The following is an 18,232-nucleotide window of genomic DNA, read 5'->3' on the forward strand; positions in this document are numbered from 1 at the left end:
AGAACAAAACTAAAGGCTAATATATAGTGGGCAAATTTTCTCAATTTCGAGTAGTATAGAGTAAAATATGAAGCTAAGCTGAAAATGAATCAACTAAAATATATCTTTTATTATATGCCCAAAAAAATAGAATAATGAGCAGATCCCATATTCAAATCGATGTACGTCTTGGTCAAATTGTTCTCACTGCATGAAAAATAGAAGTGTGATCATATATAAAACAGTGACAAGTTTCTTTGATTGGCAGTCTGGGTTGGCAAGTTTGCGTGGGGGATTAATGAACATAATTAATGATGTTGCACGTGTATAGCAAAAGTCATAAGTTACCTAAAAAGTAGAACCAACTAAAGTGAGTTGATTGTTGTTTGATCTCAATTCTTGTTTGGCATTATTTGTATCTACATTCAGATTGTAATATATTCCAATAACAATAATTTAAATGAATTTGTTGGTGTTAACACCATAATTCTTTCCTAATTGCTTCTTATAATTTATGGTGTTTGATAATAAAAGAACATAATCTGGGAAAGAGATAATTGAAGTATTTAACTTTTATGCATCGATAATGTAAAATTCTCTCACCGTTTTCAATCCCATTTGTTTATTGTATTTTCTTATTTTAAGATAAGAAATTTCAGTTTTATTTTTTTGAAAGTTTCCATACTATTTTTGGGTGACATGATAGTATAAAAGTTTCTTTAAATTATCAATGTGTATATAAGCTAAAATGGATTGTTTGGTCCGAAAATAAGTTAAGTTGAGATTATAATACGGGAATTAAATAATAAGTACTAAGATTTGATACGTATGCTCTTTAAATATATGTTTGATTTATTGGATTAAAAAGGAATATACCGAGGTATATATATAATAAACAATGTGTCTCGAGCTGGTTATATAAAAATTTTCTTTCCAATTTTAACATCGACTTCAAGAGGATTTTGGAGAAGGGCAGCTTTATCTTTTGTTGTTTTATCCTAGAATCAACTTATCCTAAAACTATTATCTACATTGAATGTGGTAAGACAAATAAAATGAGGAAGATGTAGTGTAAAATAACAAAATTTCACTGTTTATATAAATAATATGCTTAAAAATCTGTTTCCAATTAGCTACATATACAGCCCATGAGTGAGAGTACTAATGTGAAGTGTTTAAGCTTCAAATGAAGGAGGAGAATGTGTAATTCAATTTAGACTTATAGCGACAGTATTTCGGCTAGGCACACTGCACTATTTCAAAGATATAGTAATGATTCTTCTTGGTATTCATGCATTTTTAAAGAAAAGTAATTTAGTACTTCATCCAGTAAACATTAATGAATTTTTGAGGTGTGATACAATCTTTAAGAAAATTAATTAATTACTCTAATAAAAAGATCATTTGATAAATTATCCGTTTGCTTTTTCCAAACTTTTCATAAAAGTAGAAATAGTCAACATTGGGATTTGAAAGACCAATTAGAAGGAAGGATAGTTTTAGAAAATACTCCTTCATTTTATATTAGCGGTCACATTTCCCCTTTACTCTCATTTTGAGAAATCATAAATAAAAAATTGTTGTTTTACTAATTAACCTTTACACTTTTTAATCAATACTAATTGTTTATATATATATATATATATATATATATATATATATATATATATATATGTGTGTGTGTGTGTGTGTGTAAATCTTCTCGAATTTCTTTTCACTTTATTTGAAAATCATCTTTGGCCATGAAAATTCCAAATACAACTTGAAGTTGTATTTGGAATTTAAAAAACACATAAAATCATGTTTTCATTTTTCTTTTTACTTTTTTCATTTTCGGTACATTCAAACAAACCAAATATTCTTTGTGAAAAACTATAGCTGACGCAACTCTAGCTTCAACTCCAACTTCAAAATTTCAAATTAAGTGATTTTTTTTTTTTTTTTGGCCAAACGCCTACTTAGTGGGTTCATTTAAGATTACTCCACACTCGTGATACGAAGTGTCCGAAAAATCTGTTTTCGTAAAGCAAGGCAATAAATTATCCATAGGCCACCCCAGCTCAATGCATGAAACTTCAATCTACTCATAATAAAAACAGATTTTTCCTCTTACCTATCTAATTAAGTAAAGCAAAAGAGAATTAGTTCTTTTTTTCAATATTATCATTATCATTAAGTAGTCATTTTTCAAATTCATTGAAATACGTGTAGTCTAATTAATATTTCTTAAAGAAAATATAAGTACATACTGTACAACTAAAACGGAGTAACTTTTTACACTAAAAAGTCAAGTACTATATAGGAATTAGCCTAATTTGTTAACTTGAAAAAATAAAATAAACAATATGCACGAAATACAAACGATCGAATAGTAATACATTATACATATAAGTTGTATATACATGAAAATGAACGTTATAGTTAGACGGGTCGACTGCATGTAAGGAAATTAGAAAAGCCAAAAGCCACTTATAGATTTATTTCCCAGCTCGATCCCTTGGACATCCACGTGATTGATTATTTCTTGTTTTAAGAAAAACTTGGAAAGAAGCAAAATGTATTGACAAATTTCCTTTAAATTTATGTCTTTAATTAATTGTCTTGAGGGGTGTGCCCACGCCTCAAAAATTCTTTTATTTTGAAATAAAGAGAATAGTTATTTATTTTACTTTTCACCTCAGCTTATATGCTTAATCATAAAAATATAGAGTCTGAATAAATTTTTGCCATTAATCAATCTCATTAATGAGCATAATAATGTGTTTATTTACCTAACGCTTTTTCACCTTCTTAGTTTATTAACCATTGAAGAAACGATGAATTAAACTACTATGGCTGCTGCAATATCATAAACCATTCTGATCAACTGGAATAGAGATCAAACATGGCAACTAACCATCTCACTGCTATTTCTCAACCCAAATTCTACAAGATAATACTTTCTCCACATGAATGCAGTCGTCTAGTAAGTACTACTTACTTTCATTTCTCCCTCTTCTTTTTACCCCTTTTATTTTGCTTCCTCAGCATTTGTGATAACGGGTTTGAATTTTTTATTACGTATGTGTGTGTTGGTTGGGGTTGAGGCATAGTGGTAGTAGTAGTAGTTGTATGTGTGTGTATGTGATACGTTGAACCGATGATAGTGGTGTATATGTGTGTGTGTGTGTTTGAGTGTGTAAATCTTAAAAATTTACTAAGATTATTATGTTCTGAACCAATATTCTCAAAGAACTATAAATCTTGAACTGATAAAAATAAATCTTGAATCCGCCTCTGAATTGCAGAGAATTCCACAAGATTTTGCCAGTAGATATTACAACAACATGCAAAGCCCCGCACGTCTTGAGGTTCCTAGTGGAGAAGTATGGAAGGTTGAAGTTGTTAAGTCTGAAGGCCAAAGTTGGCTAACAAAAGGATGGCAAGATTTCATTGACTATTATTCAGTAAAATGTGGCCACTTTTTGATGTTCGGATACAATGGCCATTCCCATTTTAACGTCACCATATTTGATATGAGTGCATCAGAAATTGAATATCCTTGCGGTGCTCCCCATGGTACACACACTACTGAGTCAGATGATTCTGTAGAGATCCCAGAGGGTATCCCAAGAAGCCACAAAGCGAAAACGAAAAGTTCAGATATGGTTGAAAATTCTGTTGAAAACGTAGGCCATTGTTTATTAGGAAAGGCCAACAAAAGAAAACGTGTTTCAGTTGATATGTTGCAAGAGGGAGTAGCTTCACCTTCGTCCACGAAAAAGAGCCAAAGTGAGTGATCTATCTGTGGTACTGGCTATGAACTGAACTGAGAATATTAGTCGTCTTGTTAAATGCTACTAGTTTCGTAAGAGTGTAAATTCTATGCAGAGACTCTTTATTAGGTAAGTTTAAGCAAATCTTTAGATAAGAGCATTAACTTGGTAAAAATAGTAACTAACCTACTATTAGTTTTAAACTAAACTAAAGTGATATTGTAATAAATCTATGATAAGCATTAATTATATTACAGGTCATTTCCATTTTAATGTCACTTATTTGATTTGAGTGCGTCAGAAATTGGCTATCCACGCCGCTCTGCCCATGATACACGCACCACCGAGTCCGATGATTCTTTAGTAATCTTAGAGGGTATCCCAAGAAGCCACAGACGGAAAGAGAAAATTCCGGTTGCGGTTGAGGATTCTGTCGAGGTCATAGCCCATTGTTCATCAGGAGGGTCCAGCAAAAGAAAAGGACGAGAAGGCGATGAAGAGAACAATGTTTCTGTTGATATGCACTTCAAAAGAATGGAGGTTGAGGAGTTGCCAGGGGATGTAGCTTCACCTTCTTTCTCAAGAAAGGGCCAAAGTAAGTATTTTATCTGCTCTTATTTGCTATGAGCTGAAGTTAGAATCAGTCATCTTATTACATGATAACTTACTAAGAGTTTAAGTTCTATGTAAGCAAATATTGTTTGGTAATTGTAAGCAAACCTTTATGATGAGCATTAAATAGTAGTAACTTGGTAAAATTGGTAACTAACCTACTATTTCACGTTAAATAAAATTAAAGTGATATAAAATAAATTTTATGATAAGCCTTAACCATATTATAGGTCATTCCCATTTAACGTCACTAATTTAATTTGAATCAACAGAAATTGGATATCCTCACAGTGCTTTAAGTTACTCATTTTGTTCCATTGTAAAATAAAAATGTTAATAATGACAAGTGTATCCATTACAAATATCAATATTATCCTTTTAAATTAGTGGTGGTGAAGTTTCACATGTCTTTTCACGTTATCTCTCTTACAAAAGAATAAATTTTTGTATCAAGTAGGTTCCCAAAAAAGTCTTGGCATTAAGGATAAAATGGAATAGTTTAAAAAAAAAATTGAAATAGATTAAAAAGAAAAGTGAGACATAAAATGTGACAAAGAAAGTATTAACAAAGAATTTTAATGTTTATTTGTTACACCTATTTAGCTATGGAGCATTGGTCATAATCGAAGTTTATTGAAGCGATAAACCAAAAATAAACAGAGAATTGGTTTTGAAGTCCTTTACAAATAAATGTAGGGATCTAGTAGCTCAGTTGATTGTATGAGCTAGCCCTTCTGTCATGCGTTACCAATCCAAAATTTTTGTCCGAACCATATATTTGTATTAAATTTTTTGTCAAATATGTACAAATTATTAATTAAGAACCCATTAACTTTAAAAAATTAGAACCCCGAACCCACAAACCCACAAACTTGGAATCCTGGCTCCGCCTCTGGTGCTGCCCATGGTACACGCACCAGTGAGTCGGATGATTCGATTGAGATTCTAGAGGGAATGACAAGAAGCTACAAAGTGAAAGCAAAAGTTTCAGATATGGTTGAGCATTCTGTTAAAAACATAGGCCATGCTTCGTTAGGACATGCCAGCAAAAGAAAAAGACAAGAGGATGAAGCTTCACCTTCTTTCACCAAAAAGGGCCAAAGTAAGAATATGATAACTGACATTCTATCACGATTCACAGGTTAAACTACAATGATATTATAGCAATCTTTACATTGTGTGTGTATATGACTAAAATTCATTTGTTATTAACACAATGATTTTGAATTTCTCTTTGAAGAAAGCGGAGAACTTTGTTGGATGCACAAGCAACAATCCAAGATTTTTAATGATAAGAACAATACAGTAATGGACAAGGAAAGGAGTATAGCTTATCAAAGAGCAAAAGCTTTTAAATCTAAGAATCCGTTGATTAGAATTTTTATGCGGCCGTCATATGTCTTCCTTCGAACTGATCTGGTAAACTACAAGATATATATTTTATGGAATTTCCAATGCTCTACTCTTTCTTCATCCCATCCTGCAAAACGTTAAAACTGATTTACTGAGCCATCTCCTATGGCAGTCTGTACCGTCGACATTTGCTAGGAAGTATTTCCTGGAGAATTCGGGAGATTTAGTGCTTCATGTTCCTGGCAGGGGAACTTGGTCTGTCAAATGTACTCTTGGATCATTTAATGCTAAAATCCATTCTGGTTGGAGAGAATTCGCGGCGGACAATGAGTTAAAAATTGGTGATGTTTGTATCTTTGAAGTGATCAAGGGCACTCCACTCTTGATTGATGTCACCATATTTCCAGCAGCTGGGAGCACACCAATGCAAAAGATAGCTGGAGAAGTGCCAGGGGTTTCTGCTAGTAAAAACAAGATTATCGGAACAGATAATTCTGTTCAACCCAAAGTAGTTCAGACCAAAAAATTAAAAAAGCTGAGAGGAGTTTCATATGGTTCCAATTCAAAAATTAAAGGTGATTAAGACAAATTCATAAACATAATTTTTTAGCATCTAGTTTACTATTTAACTTGTCGTTTTCACTAAGGTTATATTGGCCTGAATTTTTCAGAAGAACATGGTGAAGGCACTGGGATTGAGCATTCTGTTGAGAGGCTCGGCAATTGTCAGGGTAGCAAAAGAAAAAGACTCGAAGGGGAGGCAGAGACTGATGTTTCAATTGATAGAACTATCAAGGTGGAAAAGTTGCAACAAGATGTAGCTTTGTCTTCTTTCACAAGATTGACCATGAGTAAGAAATTTGCTTACTGGCTTTGATATGAACAGAATTGAGAGCCTGTCATCTATTTACTTCACAATTAAGTTGTAATACATTGATTTTGAATTTCTATTTGAAGAAAGCGGAGAAAGTTGCAGGATGCACAAGCAACAGGACAAGATTGTTAATGACAAGAACAAGATAGTAATGGACAAAGAAAGGAGTATAGCATATCAAAGAGCAAAAGCTTTTAAATCTAAGAATCCATTCATTATACGTTTAATGCAACCATCGTACATCTCCAGGTCCTACAATTTGGTAGGCAATAAACTTGATAGACTTTCCAACAATCTAATCCTTATTCAATCCATGCCCTTATACTCAATCTACTATGTTCATCTGTTTTGGCAGAGGATACGGTTCACATTTGCTAGGAAATATTTGCGGGAGAACTACAACAATTTAGTGCTTCGTGTTCCAGGCAGGGGATCTTGGTCTGTCAAATGCCATCTGAGAACATATAGAGCTGAAATTCTCGATGGTTGGAAGGCATTCGTGCTGGAAAATAAGTTAAAATTAGGTGATGTTTGTGTACTTGAAGTGATTAGGGGCACTCCGCTTTTTATAGATGTCACTATATTTCGTGAAGCTGGGAGCATGCCAAGTCAAAAGATAGATGGGGAAGTGCCAGAGGTTTCTGCTAGTAAGAACAAGATTATCAAAACCGAAAATTCAGTTCAATGTTCTCAACCAGAAATAGTTCACAGCAAGAACTGAATCTTGAAAAGCAAAAGAAAGCAGATTCATATGATTTCACTTCAAAAATCATAGGTAATCATTGAATGGCTTACTCTAAAGTTTGTATGTATACTGAAAGTTCATACCTTTAATTTGTAGAATTCATTATAGATTTTTTTTTTTTTTTTTTTTTGTTGATCGTTTTAATGTGGTCATGTTGGCTTGCATTTCTGCAGAAGAATACGGTGAAGGCTCTGGAAGTGTGCGCAATAACCTACGGTGAGTTCCGGTTAGAAGGAGTTTGTGCTAGACAATAACCTAAAGTAGGCGATGTTTGTGTCTTTGAGTGGCGTTAGTAGATCCAAACTCTTGTTCAATGTCATTATCTTTCATGATGCTAAAGGGTGTGTAAAGACGGTTTCACTTGTTTAGTACATCAAACTCAATGTTTTGAAAGGGAAGAAATTAACAATGTTTATGTGGTTTCTTACTTATGGTCTCTCTTATTTTGTAATCCTTGAGTTCTTGTGAAGAGTTGAGCATGTTCATCAACCAACTTTGACATAATTATGAGTTAAGACACCTTATCACGTTCCTTCTTCTACGAATAATCATTACAACGCTGGTTCTAGTAAGAAAATCAAGGCATCAAGATATACGTACCATTGACCCGTATGAAGTGGTGGAGCCAGTCGCTCTGACCAGACGATTCAAAATAATGTAAAAGTTTCACGTCTAACACTTTTGAATCACTTTTTCTGCTACATTGGATCATTTTTTTATTTCAAGAAGATTCAAAAATTTATATAACAAACAAAAAAAAAGATTTCACGTGCTTGACTTAAGTGACAGTGAGAAACTTGAATCGCTGTAAGCTATTATAGAGAATACTTTTATTTTCTTTATTAAAATAAGAAAATAAACATGTTGGATGAATTTTTTTATTTTATTTTCTATCTAACTTTCGTAAATTGTTTCATATTTATTCTTATCATTAACAGAGCTCTCATTTCACGCGTTCATTTTACGGAAAAAAGGATTCAACTTTACTGATCAAGTTGATTAATATAATTTACAATATGTAATTATCATCATGTTAGAGCTGTTACTGATAAAGCAAAAATGAAACTTTTTTGTCTAACACTCAAAAAATATTAGACCAAACATTTGGCCATGATAATTTTTCACTTTTTTCGTTATATTTTTTCATTTTATTTGAAAATCAGTGTTTGATCATGAAAATTCCAAATACAATTTGAAGTTGTATTTGGAATTTGGAAAATATTTAAAACTTTGCTTTCACTTTTTTCCACTTTCAGATTCAATACATTCAAATAACTAAATATTCTTTTAAAAAAAAACTATAATCAAGCGCAACTCTATCTTCAACTCCAATTTCATAATTCCAAATAAAGTGAAAAATATTTTATTTTCATGACCAAACGCCTACTTAATTTTGGACAATTCGTTAGCAAGTTTGACCCTAATAATTTACTTTTAGCCTTTTTTTTATACATAATAATGTCCGGATCAATTTGTACACATCATTATTAATTATATTGGATGCATGCAACCTTCCATCAGTCAACAAGTATCGAGTAACTGCGCCCCAACAAATATAAAGAAATTACCTAAAACAAAGAAAGGTACAAATGCTGCTATCACGTACAAAATTCTGCACAATTGGGAAAGAGGAGTCATGCCAAACAAGGGCTCATCCAATTTTTCTTCCACTAACATTCTGCAACCCAAATTCTACAAAATAATATTTTCTCCACAATGCTGTTTAGTAAGTACTTTTAATTTCTTCCTCTTCTTTAATTTCTTTTATGCGCTGCTATATTTTTCGGAAATCTTGATTTGAAGTTCCATTCTAGATCACTAAACCAAAGCAAAATGTGAAGTAAGACCATGTATGAGGGTAGAAACATTGAGAAGACTAAATAATTTTACTATGGCTGCTGCTATTTTGTTTCCCCAAAAGTTGTTGAAAAGAATTTATTTATAGATCTAACTGTAGTAAACAAGCTAAAATGCACCATTAACTAATCGTGAAGCCAGGAATTTTGCTAAGTGTATTCAAGATTTAATACATATGCTTAAGAAGAATATTTTTACCTGTACTTTGCCTTCAGTCCATTTTTACTCATTCATGTTTGACTTGGCACACCGATCAATAAATAAAATGTCAATTTTTACTGTGTCACACCTATTTATTACTCTATAATCATCTAAATAATTGAAATTAATCAAATATACTTTAAAAGTTATGCAGCCTCTAACAAATCTTTGGAGTTCCCAACCCACTAATTCTAATAAAGGTAAAATAGGTATGAAATGATAAACTATCTCTTAGTTTTTCAAACTGGACAATTAAAAGTTGACATCTATTTTTAGTATACTTGACAAGTAAAAATGGACGGAGGGAGTATATAGCAATACTCCTCTATCCTTTTATGTGGGAAAATTTCCTTTTTAGGATGTCCAAAAGGAACGATACCTTTATGTATTTAGAAAAAATCTAACTTCAAATTATCATTTTACCCTTAATGAAATGATTTCTAGCCACATAAATGCCTCTGGCAAGTTTTAGATCACAAGTTTCAAAAGTCTTCAGTTTTTCTTAAACTCTATGCTATCAAACACCACAACATAAATTGGGACGGAAGGAGATAATTTTTTGATGAATGGTATTCAACTAACCACCACCTTTTTGGTAAGGGTAGTTCCATTCCGTCTCTACATATAACCTAAGCCATAACTAACTTTGCTGAAATGAGCGAAACAACTTGATGTGATACTTGTAAGAGAGTTGCTGGCAAGTGGATAACCGAATTCTTATAGCTGCTTGTAGCAATTTCTTCTTGCATCAGATCCCTCCACATCAAGCTACCCCGGTGATAATGCAGAAATTGTGAACTAATCCCACGGATTCCCACCGGGATCTAATGGAAATTGTGAAGAGTCTCCAAAAACTAGGACACTTTGAACTTAAGCTGCAATAGACAACAGCTATTGTCAAAAGGCACTTGTTGCAAGCATCGGTCAACAGTGGCAAGTTGCCAACACATTGTGTACCGTTCCCCTTCACATATGCAAATATGCAAGTTTGACGTGCTAATTTCCCTCAACTTCTTAATAGCAGCATCCACCAACTGTGATTTGATCAGCACCAGTCACGAAACAACTTATAAAAAAGGCCTAGCACTGCAGCTTCAATGGAAGCTGGTGTTTGTGGCAGTTGTCATATCCTAATGACTGGGAGTTTATAGTCTGCCACTCCCAAACTAGACTTTCCGTAATCTGTAATGCATGATTTACACTAGCGTTTACAGAAACAAGCTCAGCGGTATTTTTCTTCTGCCTCATCAAGATATTCTACCATAACAACTAAACCTGAAAGAACGTAACTATGAAGGTAACCTTATCTGATTTGATCCCACAATAGTCCTGTATTTTCTCAAAGCAATGTGCACATGCATGATGCATTTGCTGTTAATTAATTAGATCTACCACTGTCTTGATTCCTAGATGGATCAAACTGGGTTAAGGTTTCCTTTGCATGCAGAGGATTCCGGAAGACTTTGCCAGCAGATACTGCAAGAACCTGCAAAACCTTGCATATCTTGAGGTACCCACTGGCAAGGTATGGGAAGTGGAAGTGGTTCATTCTGAAGGTCAAATTTGGCTAGCCAAGGGATGGCGAGATTTCAGTGATTATTACTCCATAGACTGTGGGCACTTTTTGATGTTTGGTTACAATGGCCTTTCCCATTTTAATGTCACCATCTTTGATTTGAGCGCAACAGAAATTGAATATCCAACAACAGAGATTGACTCGGATGATTCTATCGAGATCCTGGAGGTTGATCCAGAAAGCCACAAAGGAAAAACAAATGTTCCAGATGTGGTTGAGCATTCTGTTGAAAACATAGGCCATTGTTCATTAGGACAAACCAGCAAAAGAAAAACACAAGATGGGGATGAAGAGGATGATGTTTCAGTAGACATTCAAACTAACGTAATCAAGGAAGAAGTGTCTCAAGGGGAGCACAAGCAACAGTCCCAGATTGTTCCGAGTAAGAACGAGGCAGATGGGCATGAAGATTTAGCTGTAAGCTATCAAAGAGCAAAGATCCTAGAGGTTGATCCAGAAAGCCACAGAGGAATAGCGAAAGTCCCAGATGTGGTTGAGCATTCTGCTGAAAACATAGGCCATTGTTCATTTGGACAGGCCAGCAAAAGAAAAACACAAGATGGGGATGAGAAGGATGACGTTTTAGTTGACATTCAAACTAACGTAATCGAGGAAGGTGAGTCTCATAAGAAACAAGCCGAGATTGTTCCTCATAAGAACGAGGCAGAGGGACGTGAAGAGATAGCTGTAAACTATCAAAGAGCCAAGATCCTAGAGGTTTATCCAGAAAGACACTGGGGAAAAGAGAAAGTTCCAGATGTGGTTGAGCGTTCTGTTGAAAACATGGGGCAATGTTCATTAGGACAGACCAGCAAAAGAAAAAGACAAGATGGAGTTGAAGAGGATGATGTTTCGGTTGACACTCAAACTAACATAATTGAGGAAGAAGACTCACAAGGGAAGCACAAGCAACAGTTCGAGATTGTTCCCAGTACAAACGAGGCAGAGGAGCATGAAAAGTTATCTGTAAACAATCAAAGAGCAAAGATCCTAGAGGTTGATCCAGAAAGCCACAGAGGAAAAGCAAAAGTCCTAGATGTGGTTGAACATTCTGTTGAAAACATAGGCCATTGTTCATTAGGACAAGCCAGCAAAAGAAAAAGACAAGATGGTGTTGAAGAAGATGATGTTTCAGTTGATACTCAAACTAACGTAATCGAGGAAGAAGGGTCACCAAAGCAGCAATCCGAGATTGTTCCCATTAAGAGCGAGGTAGAAGGGGGTGAAGAGATAGCTGTAAACTATCAAAGAGCAAAAGCTTTTAAATCTAACAATCCATTCATCATATCTTTTATGCGTTCACTTTATGTCTCCCACTCATTCAGCCTAGTAAGCTACCAAACTTTTTTAAACCGATACTCTAAAATCTTTGTTGGTTTTAATTCAATCCATATGCATATGCACAACTTTAAACTCAAGTTACTGATTGTATCCCCCTTTTCCAGTCCATACCGAAGAAATTTGCTAAGAGGCATTTCCTGAACCGTCGCAATTTAGTGCTTAGTGTTACAGGCAAGGGATCTTGGTCGGTCAAGTGCACTTTGGGAGCGAAAAATGCTAAAATTAGTTGGAAGGCATTCGTGCTTGACAATAAGTTAAAAACTGGAGATGCCTGTGTCTTTGAAGTGATTGAGCCCTTCTCGATGAATGTGACCATATTTCCAGCAGTTTCATTGCATGAGATAGCTGGAGAAGCGACAGAGGTTTCCGATCAATGTTCTCAATACATTAGTGCAGCCTATCAAAGAGCAAAAGCTTTTACATCTGAACATCCATTCTTCATTCGTGTTATGCAACCATCATATGTTTCTGGCAAATCATTGGTAAGATTGAAGATCTATTGGACTCTCAAATTTTTGTGTTCTAACTCCTAATAGAGCGACCAAGAATCACCATTTAAATGATAAATCTTTTGGTCTGAACATCTATTTACAGACCATACCCCGGGTGATTGGCTGGGAATTCTTTTCCACCAAACGTAGTGATCTGGTGCTTCAAGTTCCAAGCAAGAGATCAAAAAGGGCAGTGCGGTTTCCAAGCAAGAGATCATGGGCCTTGAAATGCTTCCGCGCAAAAGAATATGCTAAATTGAGTTCAGGTTGGAAGGAGTTTGTGCTGGACAATAATATAAAAGCAGGTGATGTTTGTGTATTCGAACAGATTAATAGATCCAATCTCTTGTTCAATGTCCACATATTTCCCGCAGACGAAGATGTGTGAACAGATTAGAGCAAATATCATTCACCCGACACGTGTAGCGTTCCGTATCTATAACTTCTTGTACGTACTGAGATCTTTTTTTCTTCTTGAACTTCTTTTATAGAGTTAGGTTTGTACTATATATATGAGGAGTAAGGCAACAGGGGTCCCATTGTTCATGTATTTCATTTTGGATATTAATGTGCAAAGTTGAAGAAGCTTTCTAATGGTTGACCTCACTGATTTCCAATATCTTTTATTCTACACAAACATATTAATAATTTATCCTCATACACGACATGATACATGAAACATCTAACACAACTGGTCCTTTTTTGATGCTTCAATGTGAGCTTCGAGTACAAACAATCTTGAGGAATCAACTTTTCACATGTAGAAGTGAAAGGTGTTATCCCCCTATACAAAATCAGCATATCCAAAACCATATACATAAAACACAGAGGATCTAGCAAAAAGGTTTTTCTATCTTCAATTAATAGAAGATATAATCGCCATATATTGTCAATTGTTTGATTGAGAAGTTTTTCTAATGTAGAAATGCAGTTAACTCATCAGATCTTAGAGAGATTTCTTATAGTGTCAAATTAATACTCCCTTCACCTCAATTTATGTGACACCATTTGACTTGGCGCGGAGATTAAGAAAGAAAGGAAGATTTTTTAAATTTGTGGTTTAAAACAAGCCTTAGATATATTTGTGGCTGTAAATCGTCTTGTAAAGTTAAATTATTTCTAAGGTAGAAAAGCCATGGAAAAACCTTCTGATGGTCCGAAAGTATAGACCCCAGTTAATTTTATCTACTGTGATTCCATCCTTCCAGCAGCTCACGGGAATTAACGTGGTCATGTTCTACGCTCCGGTGCTTTTCCAAACGCTAGGCTTTTAGAGCAATGCGTCCCTTATGTCCGCTGTCATCACTGGCGCTGTCAATTGTGTGTGCAACTTTTATTTCAGTCTATTGTACAGACAGGTACGGTAGGAGGGTACTGCTCCCCTGTGGTGGCATCCTAATGTGTTTATTCCAGGCAGCAGTGGCAATTTTTGTTGGGTGGAAATTTGGAACAACAAGGGTCACAACAGTTTTGCCTCAGTCGTATGCAATACTTGTGGTCCTCTGAATCTGTGTTTTCGTGGCTGCCTTTGCATTTTCATGGGGTCCATTAGGATGGTTGGTTCCAAGTGAGATTTCTCCACTCGAAGTTCGATCTGCAGCTCAGTGCGTTACCATCTCCATGAACATGTTTTTCACGTTTGGAGTGGCTCAGATTTTCTTTAAGGTGCTCTGTTGGATGAAGTTCGGTCTGTTCATCTTCTTCAATGCCTTTGTGTTTATAATGACTCTGTTTGTCTACATCTATGCGCCCGAGACCAAAAATATACACATTGAAGAGATGTCCTGAGTCTGGAGAGAGCATAGGTACTGCAAAAGGTACGTTGATGATGATGCAGCTGCAAATTCGAAGCCACAAGGGGAGCCCGAAGAGGAGATGGTCTAGAGTACTATAGGATTAGCCCACCTAGTTTTAAGTTTTAGTATAGCTTTTTCATCTCTCTGTTTTTTTAATGTTTTTGGGATTTTTGGTAACAAGACTTTATTATTCTTTCATACTACTACTGTCTTTTTCTTTCTATTCAATATATTCTTGTTTCTGATTCATTTTGATTCCTGACAAGGCTAGGACTAACTAGGCTCTAAGGTTACAAAGTAAAATAGTACTATAAATTGTTGCTTGAATGCATAGCCAAACGATATCAAGAAGACCATAAACTGTTGCAGCAGAAAAAAGATTCCAGCAATGACAATGAGCAGAAGAGATCAGTAAGGCCATCACAAAAGCATCGAAATTGAAATAATTGATACAATCACGCATCTTAGTTTTCTTTCCTTGAAATCAAGTATATATAGAGTGCAAAAAACAATTGACCAGGATCAGTTGCAAATAAGGAGAAAAGAATTGCATACTCAATCTCCAATGCGTGTGAAAGCTAATTTCCTGGTCAGACCTATTACTATTACATAAGGCAACATTCTTAGATGTCTGATTGAGCAGGATTGGACAATGCCTCATTTATTAATTCAGCTCATTTTGATCCCCCCAAATTCAGCTCAAATAGTATATAACATTTTGAATTGGGTGGTCGCATTAATTATATAGCATTTTCAGGAAAGTAGTAGGTAAATGTGGCTGCCCAATTGGGTCATACATCGATGACTGGAGAAATTAAGGGTTTATTTGAGAAAAAGGCTTCTAAGTTAGCCAGAACAATTTGGGAAGCATCGCTAAATGCTTCCTCTGTAAAGGCAGCTTTATGTGGTGTAAGAACAACATTATCCAATGAAATCAATTCTTGAGGAACTTTTGGTTCGTTCTCAAACACATCCAAACCAGCTCCTGCAATCTCACCTTCAACCAAGAATTTCACCAGTTCTTTCTCGTCAACGATAGGTCCACGAGCAATGTTGATGAGAATGCCATCCTTTCCCAATGCTTTTAGGACATCCTTGTCAATCACGTGATGAGTTTGGACAGTCAATGTACAACATATGACGAGGATGTTACAGTCAAGTGCAAGTTCACAAACGTTTTGGTAGAAGTTGTAAGGAACTGTTTTCTTTTGCCTTGAGTTGTATGAAATTTTGCAGCCAAATGCCTCTAACCTTGTTGCAACTTTTAAACCAATGTTGCCTAAACCAACTATTCCAACATGCCTACCTCCCAACTGTTGAACGAGCAAATGCCAAAAAAAATCCAGTTAACATCGGTAATCAATTGGTGTATGGTAACAATATTCTCCCAAACAAAACAGTGCCGTAATTTTACTAATTTAGTAGATCAACTTCTCAAATAATATTATATGAAGACAGAATAACCAAATATTTGAACCTTAAGTGACGAAAAGTGGTGCCCTATTAAGAGTTCTAATATTCTTCTCTCTTTGAGCTCACATTTAAAATATTTTAGCTTTTCACAGTCCTTCTCTTTTTAGTGTCTAAATTTGCTAGTTTTCATGTTTATTTTAAAGTAACGTGCGACCAAGTATAAATGAAAGAGTTAACTACTTGCTACGCTTTGTGCTATTTTATTTGACAGTCTTAATTGGACATCTAGATTTAGTTATTATTAATAGTACGAGAAGAAAATTAAAGTAATGGTTAAAAAGCCTAAAATTCTTAATATTTATAAAAAAAACATGTTCCAGTAAGGCAGTAACTAAAAAGGTTATTATTACTTTTTCCGTCCCAATTTATGTGATACTTTTTTTTTTAAGTCCATTTTAAAAAAAATGGCACATTTCTATGATTAGTAATAATGTAACTTTAAAACAGTCATTTGACCCCTAATAAAATAAATTACAGTCACGCAAATATTGATGGCTTATTTTAGACGATAAATTTTAAATTCTTTCTTAAACTTCGTACTAAGTCAAATAAATAAATTGGGACAGAGGAAGTAATTGTTAAAAAGTTACTTTAAAACGATGCCAAATACCTGATACATAGTTGTAAAATTGGACCAAACAAAGTTGTTAATTTAGTTATGGTGAAATGAATATATCTAGGGAGAAAGGCAAAGATAAGATCAAAGGTATACATACATACCCGAGAACCCAAAGGGTACTGAACTTTATTAACCCAATTTCCAGAACGAACAAACCGATCACCAGCGCTAATTTTCCTCAGCACATCAATCAACAATCCAACAGCAGTATCAGCAGTATCCTCAGATAATACATCACCTGTATTAACAACAGCGATACCTCGTTGTTTACACTCAAGTAGATCTATGTGGTTGAATCCAGCACTAGCTGTAACAACGAGTCGAAGTGAAGGAAGAAGATGAAGTATGTTGCTAGTGATTGGGCTTTTTCCGTAACAGATGATGGCTTTAGTGGACTGTGCGTGTGTTTGTAGGAAGAGGTCTGTGGAGAGTGGAGATTCGTATGCTTTGAGGAGTTTGAATTTTGTTGAGAATTGGTGTTGGTGGACTATGAATACTGGGGGTGGGTTAATTACTAAGAGCTCTGGGAGGTTAATTTGTTCTTCAGATTGATCCATTGAAATTATTGGTTCTGTTTTCTGTTTTGATTATTATTGGTTAGTGCATTTTATGAGTATCCTATGACTGTGATAACCAATGATGACATATCACCGAAATCACACACAATGATTCACGCCGAACTATCTTTTCTTAATGTATTAAAGACGGTTTTTCTAACAGGTGAAAAGTGATGGGTATACGTTTCCGATAATATAATTTTGGCAAGAGTTAATAGTTGGATACTGGATTTCTTCGGACCTGAAAAATGTGTGATGCTGAAGGGATTTTAGTGAATTAAACGGTCGCTCCTCTAGTTAAAATATCGGGTATTTTTTCCGTTGTCCAAGTTACACCTATGAAATACCATAAGGGAATTTTTGAATCTCTTCTTCATTTTATTTGACTGTATATGAGTTTTTTTAAAAGTAAAGATTTTTAAAATATATAATCTTAGATATACAATAATATTAAGACCTTTAAGATTTCTAAATTACAGGTATTGTAACATTTGCACGTAATTATAAGACACATGCCCGTAAGAATAAAATTTAGTGGAGTCATTAAATTGTTTTAAGGGTAAAAATTGTGGGAGTCAAATGCAATTGTTCTTTTGTTCCTTCGAGGACATCCCATAAAGTTAAAGACTCATGGAGGCGTTAAGTACTATCGATGCCATGAAAGAAAAGATAGTGGCACTCGAAGAGCAGGTCGACGCTGGCGTGAGGCACCCAGCAATGTTGTTGTAATGAGGGAGGCTAAGATCGAGGCTCCCAAGCCACCAGTGTTCAAAGGGGTTCGTGATGCACAGGAAGTGGGATAACTTTCTTTGGCACTTGCAGAACTATTTCAAGCATGGTAAAGTAAGAGATGATGAGGCCAAGATCAACACCGTTGTGTTGTACCTATCAGAGACTGTCATGCTATGGTGGAGAAGAAAGGTCGCCGATGCTGAGAGAGGTCTATGCACAATTAGCACATGGGATCAGTTCAAGAACGAGTTCAAATGACGATTCTTCCCAA

The 18,232-nt window shown here is 34.9% G+C and overlaps 3 protein-coding genes and 1 pseudogene across 4 annotated transcripts; 3 read left to right on the top strand and 1 right to left on the bottom strand.

Annotated features, from left to right (window-relative positions):
* The first annotated feature begins 2,694 nt into the window (after positions 1 to 2,694).
* Positions 2,695 to 7,796, top strand: LOC132062041 (uncharacterized). Its single transcript, XM_059454693.1, has 11 exons — positions 2,695 to 2,944; positions 3,267 to 3,750; positions 4,036 to 4,329; positions 4,619 to 4,665; positions 5,193 to 5,487; positions 5,587 to 5,765; positions 5,872 to 6,274; positions 6,371 to 6,550; positions 6,657 to 6,835; positions 6,929 to 7,348; positions 7,492 to 7,796. The coding sequence occupies exons 1-10, from the start codon at positions 2,864 to 2,866 to the stop codon at positions 7,292 to 7,294; spliced, it is 2,508 nt and encodes an 835-aa protein (XP_059310676.1). The 5' UTR covers positions 2,695 to 2,863; the 3' UTR covers positions 7,295 to 7,348; positions 7,492 to 7,796.
* A 1,075-nt stretch (positions 7,797 to 8,871) lies between these two features.
* Positions 8,872 to 13,751, top strand: LOC132063959 (B3 domain-containing protein LOC_Os12g40080-like). Of its 2 annotated transcripts, none has more exons than XM_059456750.1 (4): positions 8,872 to 9,044; positions 10,824 to 12,281; positions 12,398 to 12,775; positions 12,888 to 13,751. In XM_059456750.1, the coding sequence occupies exons 1-4, from the start codon at positions 8,955 to 8,957 to the stop codon at positions 13,170 to 13,172; spliced, it is 2,211 nt and encodes a 736-aa protein (XP_059312733.1). In that variant the 5' UTR covers positions 8,872 to 8,954; the 3' UTR covers positions 13,173 to 13,751. The 2 variants fall into 2 exon arrangements, with proteins under 2 accessions (XP_059312733.1, XP_059312734.1); XM_059456751.1 differs by having other exon boundaries at positions 8,908 to 9,044; positions 10,787 to 12,281; positions 12,888 to 13,748.
* Positions 13,451 to 14,668, top strand: LOC132062042 (sugar transport protein 12-like; annotated as a pseudogene).
* A 336-nt stretch (positions 14,669 to 15,004) lies between these two features.
* LOC132062614 (glyoxylate/hydroxypyruvate reductase HPR3-like) lies at positions 15,005 to 17,254 on the bottom strand. Its single transcript, XM_059455149.1, has 2 exons — positions 16,774 to 17,254; positions 15,005 to 15,893 (listed from the first exon to the last, which is right to left on the bottom strand). The coding sequence occupies exons 1-2, from the start codon at positions 17,227 to 17,229 to the stop codon at positions 15,372 to 15,374; spliced, it is 978 nt and encodes a 325-aa protein (XP_059311132.1). The 5' UTR covers positions 17,230 to 17,254; the 3' UTR covers positions 15,005 to 15,371.
* Positions 17,255 to 18,232: the final 978 nt, after the last annotated feature.

Source organism: Lycium ferocissimum, chromosome 7 (assembly GCF_029784015.1).
Source record: "Lycium ferocissimum isolate CSIRO_LF1 chromosome 7, AGI_CSIRO_Lferr_CH_V1, whole genome shotgun sequence".
NCBI classification, from domain to species: Eukaryota; Viridiplantae; Streptophyta; class Magnoliopsida; order Solanales; family Solanaceae; genus Lycium; species Lycium ferocissimum.